This window comes from Haemorhous mexicanus, chromosome 1 (assembly GCF_027477595.1).
Source record: "Haemorhous mexicanus isolate bHaeMex1 chromosome 1, bHaeMex1.pri, whole genome shotgun sequence".
Lineage (NCBI taxonomy): Eukaryota > Metazoa > Chordata > Aves > Passeriformes > Fringillidae > Haemorhous > Haemorhous mexicanus.
Genome location: NC_082341.1, coordinates 69,746,867 through 69,764,282, shown reverse-complemented (window position 1 = coordinate 69,764,282; position 17,416 = coordinate 69,746,867). Strand labels below are relative to the sequence as shown.

The following is a 17,416-nucleotide window of genomic DNA, read 5'->3' as shown; positions in this document are numbered from 1 at the left end:
TGATCACACTCTATAGGTACATAAAGTGCAATCACAGCACTCCCTTCTTCTCCAGGTTTTACCTGTGTTTGGTCTGACAGCCCATGCATGGGCTGGCCAGTGGCTGAAATCCTAGAAGCCATCCTCATTTTTTCCTTAGATTTTTGTGAGCATCTCAGTGCAGAGTGAGCGGGCTGGTGGTGCCAAGGGCTGCTGACATCCCTGGTCTCTGTTCCCAGCCATCACTTCATTTCAGCATACCTCTCTATAAACTGTAAATAAAATACTTCCTGTCTCCTGGCAAAGGTCATACAGCTTAGTGTGTGTTAGTGAAATGACTTGCAATATTTTGCTGAGAGAAGCACTCCTTAAAAATGGGACATAGGTAAGGTTTCATTAGGGGCAAACTCATGCCTTCATGGTCTCTGACAAGTTAAAACGAGATCCAGGGATTCTTTTTCCTGGCACTAGTGATATCCTCTGAAAACCATCACCTTCTCCAATTCATTAGGTAGCCAGTTGTTGAAACAGAAGGAAAAACAAAGGAAAGCAGTTAAAATTAGCCAGTAATATTATTTTTTCATTTAAATAAATATGAGGTTTTCTCCTTAGCACCAAAAAAGACAAATGGCTCAGAAGTGCTTTTTTTTAATTTTTACAATGAAGGTGCAGCAACTGGTGTATACAGTGCTGCTATGTAGAAGTAATTGACCAAAATACAGAACACAACACACAAGTGCAATCAGACACGCTTTATTTTGAATTCTTATTACAATGTATTTATAAAATGCCTGGAATAGAAAGCAGGTTTATATGCAAGAGCACAAAATGGATAATTTTATTAGAAGATGTAGAGCTTGGTAAGACTGCTTAATTACCTAACAGAGATTGTCACCTTGCACTGACAGTACACTGTTCAGTCTCTTCTACCCCACAGGACTTTGACATGGCAAAGTTTCTGATGTGGTCACATAGGCTGTATAAAATGAAGGTGTGTCCATTTCTTAAGTAAAAGCTCCCAAAAATCTGGTTTTCCTGGATCCTGGGGTAGTCCCAGAATATATGAGGTGATATTAATTTTTGCTTTGTTCCCCACAACTTAGCAAAAAGAGCAGCTGCAAGAGCAGCTGCATTTCCCCTCTCCCAAGACTTTAACAGCTGGTTACAGGCCTTGCAGGAGGTGCCATGGGCAATGTGCAGCAACAAGAGGAGCAGAAGGGAAGGAAGGCATCTTCCTTGCATTTCACTGACACCACCAAACGACAGGGCCATGCAGTAAAACCCCAGGGTTTAATGAGAAAGATGTTCCTTTTAACTTTAGAAGCTCAGCCAGCTCCCCTGTGCTGTTAATACCTGATCTGCTCTTACATACACACTGTGGCCAGAGGGGAGGAGTTGCTGGGGTTTGTGTAAGCTTCCGACTCCCAGGATACATCTTTATTCCTTTCCCAGATGAGATTCTGTCCCTCTTTATTCCTAGGGTTACTCATGTAACAGGTCTCCGTTCTGCTTTAGCCATGATTCTTGGGAACTTTCAGGCACTATTTAATCTGAACTCATACCCATATTTTTAGTTTAAAGTCACCCCCAGCTTCAGTGCAGGACACTGGCTAGGTTGTGGCACTGGCAGGAAAAGAGCCTCAGGCTCCCTGCTCCACTCCTCTTTCCTTCATCCCATTTGTCAGCCTGGACTGCTCTGGGACAGCAAACACTCCTGACACACTCATGTGGGAGATGGGTCTATAGGGTGGGTTCAGGAGAGAAAAAAAGGCAGAGAAGGGTGAAGAGAGAACATGTCTTACACAAGAGATACGAACAGCAAGTGCAGGTTTTGTGTGATAAACTCTGAGCAGAGGCAGAAAACCTCTGGATTTCACCCAGCAAAGTAGAGGAACAGCACACCAACTGCATGTGGGGTCTGATGAGGGTATGAAGTGAGTCTGTGTGAGTGCCTGCACACATGAGAGAGTAGGAGAAAAAGCACAGGGAAGCTGCAAGACAAACAAGAGGCTGAGAATATTCTGGAGATAAAACATCCTGAGAGATGCTTCCAGCAAAGTGAGCTCTCCACAAACAAGAACATTATTAATTTGCAGGATAAAACAGACCCTTTTAGCTAGAAATACCTGTTTCTATTGCAGCCTGAATGATCTACCATAACATTGTGTAATTCAGTCTAAGAATTTATAACACTGGGTTCTTTATTTTTTCCCTTCCCTTTTCAGTGAAATACCAGGCCTTAATTAAAACTAAAGTTCAGATTACTCTGGCGAATGGAGCTTTGCAAATTCCCTTGCAGCACTAATGCAAAAGACCATAAATACAAGTGAGCTACAGGAATAATATGTCCTAGAATTGCCTTTAATTACATATAGCTAATTTTAAATCATTCAGCATCCAGGTGCTTTTTTATGCTCTCCTCAGTCATACCAATTAGTTTGCTTTATCAATTTTTTTCAGCAGAGGGATGACCAAAATAACAATAAGCAGATTTATACCTCTCCATCAGCCACCCAATATAGTTAAGGCTATATTTTTAAATATAGCTAAATGAGAGAAGAAGGCAGCACCTTGGTTCATGGTTTCTGAATCTGGACATTCAGCTCACCATACACATGCCTCAAAGTATCAGAATTCAGGCTTGCAATCAGCTTCCGTAAACCTGCTCGCATTGGGGTAAATTTTACCTCCCAGGTCAGTGTAGAGTTCATCGGGATTCTCCTGAATAAAAAAAAAGAAAAGTTTCAATATTGCAGTCAGTCAGTCAGTGCTCTCAACCTGACACAAAACTGGAGAAACTGAAGGTAGATAGCATAACATGTCTCAAATCTTTTATGTTTCACTCGTTCTCATAAACGTCATATAAATTACCCTCTCCATCTTCTATTCCTCTCAGAACTGACCCTGTTAAAGCCTTTTCTAGCCTTTCCTCCAGGCTAATTTTAAATTTCCAAAATGAATCCATTTTCTTTTGCCTCCTGTCACTTCCTCTCATAATCACCTTCAGAATGACCTTCTTTATATCTAACATATATTTTTTCTACTTTATAATTCCATTTTTTCTGCTTATTATAGCCGATAGCCTGGTAGTGATTCCTTAAAAGGTTAGGTAAGTCCAAGTGTTCAGGTCATTCCTCTGCAAACCCTATGAGATGTTCAACCCCTCTGTCACTCCTACCCTCAACCACCCTTCCATCAGCAGATCTCCTCAGTGGTCCCTTCAGATGACTACTTCATGTCCATACAAACAAGTCAAAATATTCTTGGGAGTCCTGCTGTTGTTGGTTACTCTTTTACACTATGTATGACTCCTGATAACTCATATATAAAATAACAGCACCCTGCACTGTTCTTGATTTTCAGGTTTTTTTTTCTACAATTAAGATGCATGGACAGTCTCAAGTATTGGGTTTCTGTGTTTTCTCAGTGCTTTCACAAGGTTCTGTGTGCAGATTTTAAAGGCTGATATTTATTGATTGATTGATTGATTGTGTTTGGTGGATGCTGGGATACAACTGCTCCAAAGGAAGCAATGGAAAAAGCAATATAGTGGGGAGCTATTTATGAAAATGAATTATTTTTTCCTCAGCATTAAATAAGAGGGTTCTAAGTTCACTGCTCTTATCTCATATGGCTACAGTGTCCTGAAAACAACTGAACAAAGTGAGAGCAAAGCAAGCCTATACTTCAGTCACTGTTTCAAATTCTCATCTGATAGGATTTGGTTCTCAGGTGCCATATCATATGCCAGGGTCAGGACAGAAATGTCTGTCTAGGCTTAGCACAAGCTGCCACGAGACAAGAAACCTTAATTAGCTCTAAATGAGCTAGCCTGGAATCCTCCCACCTGAGTATTTGTTTCAGTGCAAGTCTGCCCCTGGTAAAATGATGTATTCCAGCTCCTTTTTGCATACACAGATAGAGGTACCTTGGGGCATGTACCCACTTTTAGACAAAAAAAAAGCAGAGAAGCATATTTCTGATGTGAGCATGTGCAGACTGCTTCCAGCAAGTGTTTTCCCTCTTTTTATCTTTGTTATTAATGAGAGAGATTCTATTCCCTATAGCTGGTTGGCTTGCACCAACCAGATGCCCACTAAAATGGAACCATGATAAACCAATGACTTCAATTGGTGAAGAAAGTAAAATACCTTTTAGAATTTATGGGAATTATCTGCAAGGGATTCTCTGAATGAAAAGTGAAGAAGTAATTATAGAAGTCTGCTGTGCAGACTTCTTGAGCAGCTGGGGGTCCAGATTCTCTAAGGATGAATGTTTTTGGGCCACAGCTTCACAGTGCTCCAGTGAGAGAGGGTAGCACTACCATCTTTGTGTTATAGTGCCATCATCTCACTACATATATATGTGTGTGTGTGTGTGTGCACATGCAGGAAGACAACAGCTGTGCTGGGAAACCAAACCTACCTTTTCCTGTCTCTCTACTGTCCTGTTTCTAAAACAAGTTGCTTGTCACTACAGATGCTAATACTAGCTTAGTTCTGACATATAGAAACACTCAAAATTACTTACCTGCTGGTGTGAAAGTATGCTTGGCTATAATCGTTTTAGCACTATCCATCACTGCCTGGTTAATTCTCATTTGTCATGCACAGACTATGCCCTGAGTAAGAACTGCTGCTGCCAAAGGCTTTTCCATAACTCATGCTCCTCATCTGTCTAAGGCTAATAGCTAAATATCAATATCTTTATCTATATATAGACTTTATGAATGGTCAAGACTGAAGCCCCGCAGCCACTACATTGCCAGAATAATGTTGTATCAGCTAGGCCACACATGATCAGTTTTTTGGAAACACTCGAGTGATACAGAAAACTACCTAAAAAAATGCCAAAAACCTTATCCCCACATAGCTCCATCCCATATGTAAAAACTCCATCCCATATGTAACAGCCCATGGTAAATAGGGAAGAGTTGAAAGGGTGGGGAAAGCCTAGAACGTGTTCAATTCTCTTTGCAAAAGGAGTAAGCCATCCTGATCTGATTTTCCTGGGAGAGAACTCAGTGATGAATGATTCTGCATAATATGCTGAGCCATCATCACACTGGAGCCATTTATCACTTTGAATGTATGGAGACAAATGTGATTATTATTGAAATAAACTACAACTGCCCCTTGCTCTGTCCTCCGTGTGTATCACCTGCATCCTACATTCATCTCAGAGAAGTTAAATCTTAAAATGACTAAGCTGATCCATTTCCATTTTCAATGTTGCCAAGGGCATTACTGAAAAGGGGAAAACATGGTGACTCTAAGGAAAATGACTTGTGTTCTGTGAGTCATTTTTCTCCCCTAACTCTTGTGCCTTTGATGCACCTGATAATTTCTGCCTCACTGTCCTCCTTGAAGGTGAGGACAGTGCCCAGCAGCTTTTGGATTGAAAACGATGCAGAACAACAGGGGAGGCTGGCACAGCTGGGCAGCAATGAGGGCTATTGCCACAACTTGTGTAACTCTTGTGGACCATGCTGAGTCATGCTCAGCAGCACCTGTGACATACCTTGTACACAAAGCAAACACAGTATGTTGCCCTTTCATGGTTATTTTTCCATCAGCTCTACTCTGGAGACTGGTTTTGATCTTTTTATCCCTGTCCCAGGTGCAGTCAGGATCAGACCTCCCCTGCTGGCTGCAGAGGATGCTGACAATTTATGTAGCTGCTGAAGCACAGGCAATTTCTCAAATTCCTTTTACACACACCTGGGGACCATCAGCTCAGGTAATGATAGATACTAAGCCCAGATAGATAGATGCCCATAGCCTCAAAATTTTCTAGGTTTCTCTGTTATATACCCTTGGTTAATGCTAAGCTCATAACACCAAACTCAAAAGGAAAGAGGATTTACAACTTGCTGAGCATAGGGGTATCATGGTATCAGCGTAAGGTGTGACTCTGAGAATAATGAAGGTGGCTTTCCTTTTCCTCAGATCTGGGAGTGCCCTGTGCTGGGAACATGCCTGTGTGCCAGGGCAGCCCTGTGCAGTGGAGCTACTGGGGGGAGCTGTGCGCTCACACACACGCCACAGCTATGCCAGCAGGCTCTGCAAACAACACACATTTTGTGTCTTGACATGAGCTTGAAAAGATCATCTGAGGTACCTGAATGTCTTGTATAATCATGATTAACATGAGCGGAGAAAAGCCTTTCCGAGAAACAGCGCAGGACTCGATTTGCACATGCTGAGTGAGCGGCAGTAAACACTTCAAGTGCAGGATAAATCTTTCTCCCTGCAATAGCAGCTTGTAGGTGCTATTGTCAAGTGCTAAAAGTAATGTAATACAGTGAAAAAGTAAACTTGGGCTGCACTAGCAACTACTCACAAACGCTACCAATTCCTCCAGCCCTGGTGCTGAGCAGATGAAATGCTCTCACAATCTCTCTGGATAGCCCAACTTCTACTGACTATTGAGACCTATAGCTCCCCTGTGTATTGGATTTTAAAGTACAGAGAGAGTGTTTGAATTAAATTACTCAGCACAGCATTAGTTAAGTGTCTCTTGTGAGCATCCTACTGTGAGCAAGCAGGGGACAAACTCCCAGCTGGTTGTGCTTTCTTCCCTACCCGAACTGCTTTTTTATTGTTCTCAGCATGCCAGGTCCCTCGAGGCGGAGCGTGATGTTCTCCAGGGTTTGTTTCAGAGGATTGGTGAATTCCACAATCACAGACGTTTCTTTACCAGCTACCAGTTCACCTTTGGTCTGCAAGACAAGGAAAGGACAATGCACCAGAAACTGATAATAACAGGTACACAGTACTGGCAAGGCAGAAGAACAGAGCACACAGCAAAATTGCAGGAGGCAAAGAAAGCCTAGTGAGAAGAAAATTGTTGGATGGCACATTTTCCCACCCATTGTAATTTTCCCTCAAACCTCATGGCAGATCAAGAGGCTGGCCCTCATTTCCATAGAAAACTAGGAATCTGTATGCACAGTTCTGGTGCTGAGGGCCCAACTGAGGGTGAGTCCAGCTGATGGGGCCTCTCTCCCAGACTCTGCCCCCCTCCTCAGGCTCCCCATCACTACTGAAGGGATCTGCTGAGGACATAAGCTCCAGAGGAGAAGGGCAGGTCTTACTACCCTAAATTAGAAACACCAGGCTACGTGGTTACACCCTCAAAATTGTCATGCCCATCTTCTCCTTGCTTTTGCATTTTCCTCTCATGCTCTGAAGGGTTTTTAATCTTGCACATGTGCTCTGTGGAGGTCTGAAGGCCAGTTTTCCTCCAAACCCTGTGTAAGAAAAAGAGCAGTATATTTTGCATTGGAAAATAGTAGATCTCCTAAGAAATGTGTTTTTAAACAAAAGCTACATGCATGGAGATTTGGGGTTCTTTATCCCTCTGGAAATTCAGCATTTCTCTCAGAAAATGTGAACTTATTTTTCTCGGGCAAGGGTTTCAGCTTATGGCTGGCAAATCTTCCAGCCCACTTCATTGTCCATCAACTGATTGAAAGAGCCTTGAGAAAGGTAACTAAGAAAATCAAGTATCTTGTCAATAAATTTAAAGTGGTGCTTTAAGGAAGTATGATATTTGCAAAAAGCTGCATAGACTCCGGTGTAAGGAATTACTCCGTGCCAAAACCCAATAAAATAACTGGAGCAAAGGAGGAGATACAACTAAGCTCTCAATGGCATTTGGCCACCTGAACATGAAAAAGGACATCACTGGCATTTTCAGAACCCTTGGCTCAATGAGAGATCCTACAACCTCTTAATTTCTATTGACCATTTCAGATCACTGGGTGTTAATCAAAATCATCCTGAAGTCCAGACTTGCAGCTGAGACCATGATATGTATTTGCTGGTCTTATTTTTGTAACCCGATCTCAAGGTTAGAATATGGTGTAATTTCGTCAACTGCTGAGTCTGAAAATCTCCTTAGACAAACAGACAAAGACCAAAGGTTCATCTGGAGACATAATGGGATATACATTTTCATTCTTCTCTCTCACTCTCACATCAAGAAATTTGGTCTGCCAATCACATCCACTGAACAAACTTCACAAAAAAACAAAACAGATAAACTATCTCAAATTTCATTAAAAAACAATAAATCAAAATTTCTTCTATCAATATCTGCTCACACACATGTGCATACCCACACACACCCCTTAAAAAATCCAGCTTTTAAAATTTCAGTGTATTTTCATACGTCACAAAGAAACAGAAAAGAGAAAAACTTAGTTTTACTCAGGAACATGGGGTTTGGACAACAATCTACTCTATATGCTAAAATCCTTTCTTCAGAACAGCAGGGAGGATAAACTATTTTGAAGTTGAAAATCTGAGATGATGTGGAAGATGTTCTGTTTAAGTATTGAATTGAAAGAATTCTTTACTTTTAAAATTTGGTTATTGAAGACAGGTATTTGAAGTAGAGTTTGCTTGTCTTGTTTACCTCCTCTCTGGAATGCTTAGTACCGAAAATACAATTATCTGATCAGAACATCATGGTATTTCTAATGGCCATAAATGAGAGTAGATTTTTTGGCAAACTTTGATGTAGTCTTGATCCACGTTTCTAAAAGAGCTTTTTTTGCAGTTGCTACATAAATTATTATATGGAAACCTGAGCACTAGTACAAATAAATATATAGAGGGGAAAAGTTGGATCTCTTTCAAGGTCTGGAATTTTACAGAGCTGTATTTATACTTATATAAAGTTTCCTGAACATGTGTTTGGATTTTTTTTTTCTAGTATTAGGAAAAAAGCATATCCAAATTCCACCATTCAAAGCAGATGAAGGCTTGGTGCTTTTGGAAACAATGCAATTTATTTGGATGCTTAGTTATGAATTGAGAAGTTTAATCCCAGTTAAAGGGGCTTATTAAGTTAATCCCAGTTAAGTTAAAATGCCTTGTCTTTGCCATACAACATAGGCTCCTTGTAGTATCACAGGCATTATTCTTCTCCAGTTTCATAGGTACCACACCACTGTCTGCAGAAATGCTCCACTTTCAGGAACACCACTGGCAGTACATTTTAGAGTGGCAGCAAAGCACTGAGGGCCCAATACATTGTCCTGAATCAGTGCTGCCCGTTCAAGTTTGGAGAAACTTTCCACAATACCTGTGGAAGCTCTCCCAGCAAAATCACTTCAATAGCAGCGTTCTTCATTCTTCAGCAAGAGGCCCCTGTGCTGCGTTGCTTTAAGCATAATAGACTTTTGAAGAAGTAAAAGAACTTGAGTGACTTGAGTGGGTAATCTCTCCTACCCTTTGAGTTTCTTCAGCTCTCTCAGATCTTTCCCCCTCTTTCCTCCACTGCGATTATTTCAGCTCTTCACTACCAGTGCTGCTGTCAGCCTCTCTCTTCAAGGCAGGGATGCACAATACACTATATAATAATGTACCTGTACACCCTCACACCCTCCAGCCAGCCACTGCTCTATAAGGTCCATGTTAGATGCTCTAATGTGCTTAAAGACACACACTCAATGCAACACCCTTGTAGAGAACACATCCCTTCCACCACCACCTTGAGCTACCTTGATCCGCAGGGTGGGAATTTCCAGCACTACCGCCTTCTGCACGGCCAGAATCTTCCCTGTCTCATTGATCCGCGCAGTCACAAAGAAATGAAAGGAGGCTTGCTCCAGCAGGTCACGCATGTACTCGCTCGATTTGATCACAATGTCGAAAGAGCTGGCTGAGGGGAGACACAGCAAAGAAAAAAGGCATCTGAAGCAATCTGATCAGTAAGTGCTCCTCTCATCATGGCCAGTGCCAATTACATGAGTGCCTAGGAAAAAAGGTGGCTTTCAAGCTAAAGAATGGCTTTGATTTTTTTTTTTCCCCTCAAACTAACTTAATTTCTTTACTACACCATTTCCACTCTAAGTTTTCCCTCTTTCCATTTAGGCTGTGAGTTTCCAGGGGCAAAGGCTGGGTTTGTGCCAGCCCCTGCCCAGTACTCTCGGCATGGGCCATTCCACCGTTGAAGGTTTCTAGGTGCTGCCACAAAATAAATGAGAAAGAAAGCTGGAAATACATATCTATTGGGCTCAAATGTCCAAACTAGCTTTTGAGTGTCATTCCTGTAAATGTTTGTTCTTTCAATTTACTCCTGTTCTTTTTTTGCTTCTCTTCCTGGCACAGGGATGCCACCAGAGCAGCAACTGGGGGCTGTGAGCCCATGCAGGCTACCTCGGAGATCACCTGCTCACCAGGATGTGGCTGGATATTTGCCTTTGTTCTACACTGGACTTGCCTGCAAAATTTAGCAAGAAGGTCTTCCTGTCACCAGCATGCCCTCCAGAGAGCTTTCACGTGCTCTCTGACAATAATTATCAGAAGGAACAAGTCCCTGTAGGCTAGACAGTTGAGAAGCAGGGAATCATTAATTTTAACTGTATTGAACTGCAATTCCCAGGCCAACAATGGTGTGAGACTGTGATGCAGAGAATCAGACCTGCTAACTAACTGACCCGGCAAAATATATAGACCTGTAGCTCTTCTCTCTATAAACATTCATTATAACCCTAGTAAACGCATCAAGATCTCCCATCTGTTACCTATGATGATTACTGTTAACTCTTATTTGTATTGTATTTGTGACATGCACTGTAAACACTGGGATAACTGAACTCCGTTGGGTAAATGACATTCACCCCTTTTCGCTCTTTTGATCCACTCACATCAAAACCAGTTCCTTGATTTGGTTTCAAAGCTATTCCCTTGGCAGCCACCTGACCTGGATTTACTAGGCCAGCCTTAAAATTACTTGATGTGCTCCTGCTCCCTCCCTCTCACTCTTTATCTTGTGTAAAAGAATTTCCCATAATACCCGTAAGTGTAAATTATAAATCAGGCAAAGTATTTCTCATGTGAGAAGTAAATAAGTAAATAAATTAGTTACAAACCAGGAGAAATTTACTTTAGAATGGAAGAAAAGGCAAACTTTTCTGTTTAAATTTAATCACTGCAGGAAAAAAGGAAGAATATACTTCCACTGTCTTAGCACTGGTTGTGCTGATAATTTGTCAGTACCATTTACTGCATCTGGGAAAGCCAAGGGAGACACAACACTGAGCTGCCTTATAGTTTTTTAAAAAAATAGAGAAAACTAAATATAACTCAGTAGATCCGAGAGCACCTTTGAAGGCACTGGAAGGTTTAAGCTATTCAAATCCTCAAAGATGTTTTCAACCCACACAATTCCTTTAATCACTATTCTGAAAATAATTCATTCCTTTCCTGTTTGAAAACTTAGCTTGCCTCATGCTTTCAGTATTTGGGGCTGGAAGAATGCCTTTAATACATCTGTTTAGCACTGTAATTTTTTGTTATTTATTTATTTATTTATACACACACACACTTCTTGACCTGAACAAATCCTGCTTGGGTGCTTTGGAAGGTACCCTCCCATTACATCTCTAGCAGATTGTTCTCATGCACTTGCAGAAAATCACACTATCTTCCTTCACACTGCCCACCTGCTCAGACACTATTCCTGATCTCACATGTACTTCTTTCCAAGGAAAAGGTGAAAGAATTGATGCTCAAATTTCATGTATCACCCTCAGAAATGGAGGAGGTTTTTGTCCTGTTGCAGAACAGAGTGCCCCACAAGTTGATGATGACTGTAGCTCAGATATAAGCAAATTCCCACCTTGAAAAGTGGGAATAACTTTAAAAATGTCTCATTGGCCAGAAGCAGTGATGGGGACATACTCTTGGTACACATACATAAACATCCATGTTCTGTTCTTTCAGATGACTCTCTCCAGACTGCATCCACTCACCATCACTCAATTCAGTGTTTCCAGCACTATTTCAAGAAGCCTTTTTTCTTAGCTTTTAGTTAAATTAGAAAAAATAAATTGTGATGCTCAGCGATGTTTAAAAATCTCTTAATGTCATTTCTTGCAGAGAGGACCCAGGTGATCCTCAAAGCACTACAGAAGCTGTATTTCAGATAGTAATACCCTACACAGACCTTTGATACAGAAGCATACATAAATAAGTCCTGGAACCATGTACAAATCACAGCCAGAAAATGTAGCAGACACTTCTCCTACAAGATGACTGAATTTTCCCTCATCAAAGAAGTGGCACAGAATTTAGACCAAGACTATTGAAACTGATTTTTTTTTTTTTTTTGCTGCACCTATTCAAGTCTCCAAAAGTTTTGCAATTTTTCAGATTAGATATTTAGCAACTGATGTAAGTCACTATAAGCCCTCACACTGTGTTTTGATGGCATATATTGGAACAATCCAATGCCCATTTCCAGGCCCCCTGCAAATGGTCCACAGAGCTAGAAAGAATCAGCAAGTAGCTCTCAGGGCTTTGTAACAGGCTGGAGATAGAAGTTTTATTAACCTTCACAAGTAGATCTTTATCAGGGCACTTCTACTTTTTGCAGAATAATGAGCTCCAAATAAAATGTGCAGTTTCAGATGATGTTCAAAGTGAAGAAGAAAGCAGTGGATTTTTTTTTTTTTTTTTTTTTTTTTTTTTTTTTTTTTGTGGCCTGATAGGAACTGTGGTTCCATGGAGACTTCTCACTGAGACAAAACTAGTCCTCCTGGAAGAAAGAGGGCTCACAGTGTCTCTTGAGCTGGGATGAGGTAGAGAAGACAAAAAGCTCAGAGGTCAGCTGGGATTGCTGTGATCCAGCAGCAGACCCAGCTCAGGAGGCCCATCCTTTGGGCTCCCAAAGTCCTGCCACTCCTCCTGCACTCAGAAAAATTGATTTTCCCAGTAGCAGTGCCTGGAAGGCAAAGTCATGACTGCTGACTCTCTCAGCAGGGAAGGATCATCTACTTCATCTCTGTAAGAGCACATGGCCATCACTTTTGCTGACCAAGGACACAGGCCTGTCAGGAGAACGAGTGATTGGTAGTCACTTGTTGCTAGAGCCTGCTAGGTAGCTCTTGGAAGTACAGCTGGTCCTAAACATGTGTTGTAATGGCTAACAGAAAATAGATTATGTCCAAGTTTAAAAAGGAAAACATCTCTCTTTCCTACTTTGAGCAGTACAAAAACCTGCTCACAGCCTCCTGAGCTGGTCTGCCAGGAACTGCTTCTCTCATGAGAAATGGGAGGCAGGATCTCCCTACTGTATTCCAGAGGGCACTAGGAAAATAAATGCTGCATCTGTAAAGATAACTCACCTTTGGGGCTGCTGCCCAGCTGACAAGCATCCCTGCTCTATCGTGGCACATTCTCATTACATATAAACTTTTTAGATCACTGTAAATATGAAATCCTGAACCACAGCGTCCTCCAAAGCCAGATATTCATTTGAATCTACACAGAACTTGTCAGCTTCTACTGGGTAAGACAAAAAAATACACCTTCTTGTCTCTGTACATGACACCCTGTGGAACCAGAACTTCACCTGCTAAAATGCTGCTAGGAAAATAAAGGAATTCAATGGAAAAACGATACCTTGCAGCTTAATACCTGTGCTCCTTTGATTTCTTTTGTACTAAAGAACTAAAATTAACAATTCCCAGAGACGCAGCTTGTAAAAGAGCATTTTACCCAGGTGTAAAAGAGCATTTTGCAGGGAGAAACAGCCTGAAGAAAACAGCCTCAGCTTTAAATGACCCTGGTATCCAGCCCAGGGTAGAGTGGGGATCCTTCTGATGCCCAACAGAATATCCTACGCCGAGCTACTGGAATTAGCTCTACCCATGGTTTTAAACACTGGTGAAAGTTAATAACACAGAAAACAGCTACGCAAGACTTACATGAAGAGGGTTCCAGTTTTGCACTGAAAGAGTGTTTCTTGAATTCCCTTTTTGGGACTCCTGTATAAAACACTATGTTGCCTGAAAAGTAGGTAGTTGCAGTGTAGGAGTTGCGACTCTTGTTCCTGAAAGTTATAGTGACTTTGAAGTCATTGCCAAGGACTGCCTTTTGCGCTTGGAAGTCCATGTCAACATCTGTCTGTGGCTGGTACGTGGTATCTTGGATACTTTGCTTTTTAACACCATACATCACAGCAGTCTCAAGAGCCAGCCTCTCCTCATCTGAGCCTAGAAATGAATGAAAACCAGATTTAGAAAAGAAAAAAAAGTGCAGCATTAGCCCAACTACTGATCATAAGGGTGTGTCTTCCATAGTTTGTAGTAGCTGAAATAAATAGATGAGGACAGTGAACCCTCCTGGGGTAACACCAGCAGTGGGAGAACTTCACAGCCACCAAGGGAGTTGGTGTTAAAGCCATATCAGACAAACTGATGTAACTGAACTCTTATCAATACAGCTACACTGGTTTAGTCTGTGTGAACATCTGGCCTGAATAAGAAATGTCTAAACATCTGTACAGAAAGCCTTGAATTGCTTTGAATGCTTTGAGTTGTACCATGACTAGCCTTTATTTTCACTACAACTAACTTAGTCTAAAGCATTTCAGAGTAGTGGTTTGTGCTTTGCTTGTGCCTTATGATCAAGGCATCTACAGTGTTTCTGGGATAGAGTTACAAATAAAGAATTCCAGAGGGGACTTTTGCAGCTTTCCGTGAAGCTCCCTCAGTGACAGAGGTTTCCAAGTCATCATCCAGGATTTGACTGTCTATATCTTATATATATAAATCTATGTCCATATGGTCCCAGCTCATTTCAGGTTACCTTCTCGGAACTTGTACTCCTCAGTAATGTCCACCATTCCATCACCTCCAACTTCCTTGGTCACAATCAACTGCCCAATACGGGTTGTGTCAATGTTCTCCACCACTTGGGTTCCATTTTTCTCCATTCTTGTGAAGAAAATGTCACTATTCACCTATGAAATTAAATGAAAGAAGATTGAGATATATGAAAGTAGAGAGAAGGAGTCAGCCTATCCCCCCCAAAATAATGATGTATTGACTTGAAGTCCTACTAATGTCACATCTACATTTCATGTTTAAAATTAGTCAAATGCTGAGATGCATTTTACTATTCACAGCTCCAGAATTACAGAGCATGTAAACTTTACAAGGCTACATAAAGGTCATTCAAATTTGGGGAGCACTACAACACATTTCTTGCACCAAAAAGCTTTAGAAATAGAGAGGAGAATGCTTAATAGCTAAAATGCCTTCATTTTTTTCTGTCCTAAGCCATTTACAATTCAATTAGAGAGAAACTTGTCCCACAGTGTTGGAATACTGGGCATGCCTCCTCTGGTGATGCAAGAGGTTAAAGCTCCAGACCAGGCCCTCCATCTCCTTATTGAGATATTTCCCTCTCAGATCTGTCAGTCAAATCACCCATGTGAGATCTCCATGACCCACCACAGCCACAAGGAATGTGGTAAGCAAAGAGAATGAGCAGCTAGAGCTAGTGACCCATTCAGCATAGCAGAATCTTGGAAGGAAAAATGACCACAGCCTGAAGATTCAGTGAAGTCAGAACAGCTTTTTCTTATTATTACATTGAGGAGCAGAGAGTAGAGAAATCTCTGTCATTTATTAGAGCCATATCACGCCTGCTGGCATGTCAAAACATAATGATGAGATTGTTCTGTGGCATGAAGTATACATTAAGTAACTTCTCAATCCATAAACTGGAGAGCTATCTTCTGTCTTGCTATGGTCTTACTGATATCACTCACTGCAGTAAAAATTTTCACATAAAACAAAATTTCACTTTGTACCTCAGCATAGACAAAAGGAGCATCAAATTGGAAGCAAACGTGACCATGTTTAATGGCTTGAACTGAGGCTGGACCACACCTGTACATACCTATGGGGAGAAGAGAGACAAAGTGAGAGACTAAATAAATTAAAAACATGTAAAAATTATATTTTCTCAAAGAAAAAGAATTCTTGATGTTTGACAAAATCTGCTAATAGTTTACAGGATCTCCTGTCCAAGAAGCAAAAAGCTTAATTTTGTTACCAGCCATGTAGATAACAGAGACTCAGGTCTGGAGTAACCTGGTGGTTCAGTACCTTTAATGGCACTATAACATCTACTCTAAAGTCTCAAGCACTTGAAATGCACTTACAGCTGGGTTTGATTAAAACAGATAATTTTGGGAGGAGTCAGGTACACCACAGGCTGAGAAAGACCTTGCTACAAATTTGAGAAGATTCTCTTTTAAAAGCTGGGAAATTAAGGACTGGAAGGAAAGACCAGTGACTATTTTTCTCTCCTACCTACTGCCTGCTTGTGTAGTTCAGTTAGGGCTGCATAAAGTAAAGGAGAATTAATCTGATCAGGCTCCTATATAGGTACTCTAAAATGTGAAAAGCCATCTTTGGCAACAGGATCACATCTCTTCAGTACAAGCAGTGCCTTTCTCATGCAGGATTTCGTGTCCCAGGACATCATGAGCTGTGTTACAATAAAGACAGATTTATTTTAGAGTTCAGAACAAATCAGGAGAGGGCCCTGAGGTGAGTGTATTTATTTGGTTCAAGAAGTTGTCACTGGCCTCATGGTGCCACTGGCTCAGCTATTGTCAGCTCATTGTTTGAAACATAGATCCCAAACATTAGAAAATGAACTAAGGAGGACTTCAAGCAATATTACCATCACTGGTTTCTTGAGGTGTCCCATCAACAACCTGCCATCCTCCGAAACCAACAGGAAGGTCAGGTCTGGTCATCCAAGCTTCGTTCCAGCAATGATAATTCCTTAGAAAAGAGATGGGACCGGTATATTAAATTCTTGGAAACAAGCACACAGACCGAAACAAATCCTGTGTATTTATGTCCTGGCATTGCTTCAATAACACTGTTTGCCAATTCAGGGATAAAAATGTTGACTCTTTAAAGAGAACAGATTTTTAGGTCTGTAAGTTTGGTACCTAGCTGTTAAAATTGGAAAGCCACAATCCTTCCTTGTAGTTTCTTGACTGAAAGTTGAAGAAGGTTCTTAGATTCTTCTAATATGTTCTGAGTGTAAATGTCTCAGAAGATATGCCAATGTTTGGAGATTGTTGGGGTATATGAAAAGCTACACAAACTAGAATCTCTTTCCAGCCAGACACCTCCACTTCAATCTGCCTGCTAAAGCAAACTTTGAATCTTCAAGCCAATGAAAGATGGTCTGCTTTATCATTATTCAGACTGAAACTTTGGCATATCTTATGAAGAGATTTGGGATCAGCTCTGGAACGTACAGCGTGTAGTTTTGTTTTCATTGCTCAAAACAAGCATGCTTTTCTGGCTTCCATTTTGGTTGAGAAAAAGACCCTGCACAGCCTTTCTAAAACTATCTTCAGTGTAGATTCCTATTAAGTTTTTTCCCATGTGTCATGACAGTGCATGATGTCAGAGCTCCTAAAACACACATCTTTTCATAAAATCTACCTACAATCACTGTGGGCCAACTTGCATCTTTAGGGCCCAGGACAGTGACTCGAATTATAAAATTCTGAGAGTAGTTCATCTAGGTGCTCAGGGTTAAAATGCTCTCACCTGGATGGATGCTCAGGAGAATTAAAAAAACAGCACAGCACCATCATGGTC

The 17,416-nt window shown here is 41.1% G+C and overlaps 1 protein-coding gene across 24 annotated transcripts in view; it reads right to left on the bottom strand.

Annotated features, from left to right (window-relative positions):
• Positions 1-716: 716 nt before the first annotated feature.
• The window catches only part of F13A1 (coagulation factor XIII A chain), a 206,647-nt gene continuing 189,947 nt past the window's right edge, over positions 717-17,416 (bottom strand). For all 24 annotated transcript variants that reach the window (XM_059853015.1, XM_059853036.1, XM_059853053.1 and 21 more), the window contains 7 exons: positions 16,476-16,579; positions 15,595-15,683; positions 14,586-14,739; positions 13,703-13,990; positions 9,491-9,651; positions 6,564-6,700; positions 717-2,700 (listed from right to left, as the gene is read on the bottom strand). In XM_059853015.1, the coding sequence (XP_059708998.1) occupies positions 2,556-2,700; positions 6,564-6,700; positions 9,491-9,651; positions 13,703-13,990; positions 14,586-14,739; positions 15,595-15,683; positions 16,476-16,579 (1,078 nt within the window). In that variant the 3' untranslated portion in view covers positions 717-2,555. The remainder of the gene's footprint in view (positions 2,701-6,563; positions 6,701-9,490; positions 9,652-13,702; positions 13,991-14,585; positions 14,740-15,594; positions 15,684-16,475; positions 16,580-17,416) is intronic.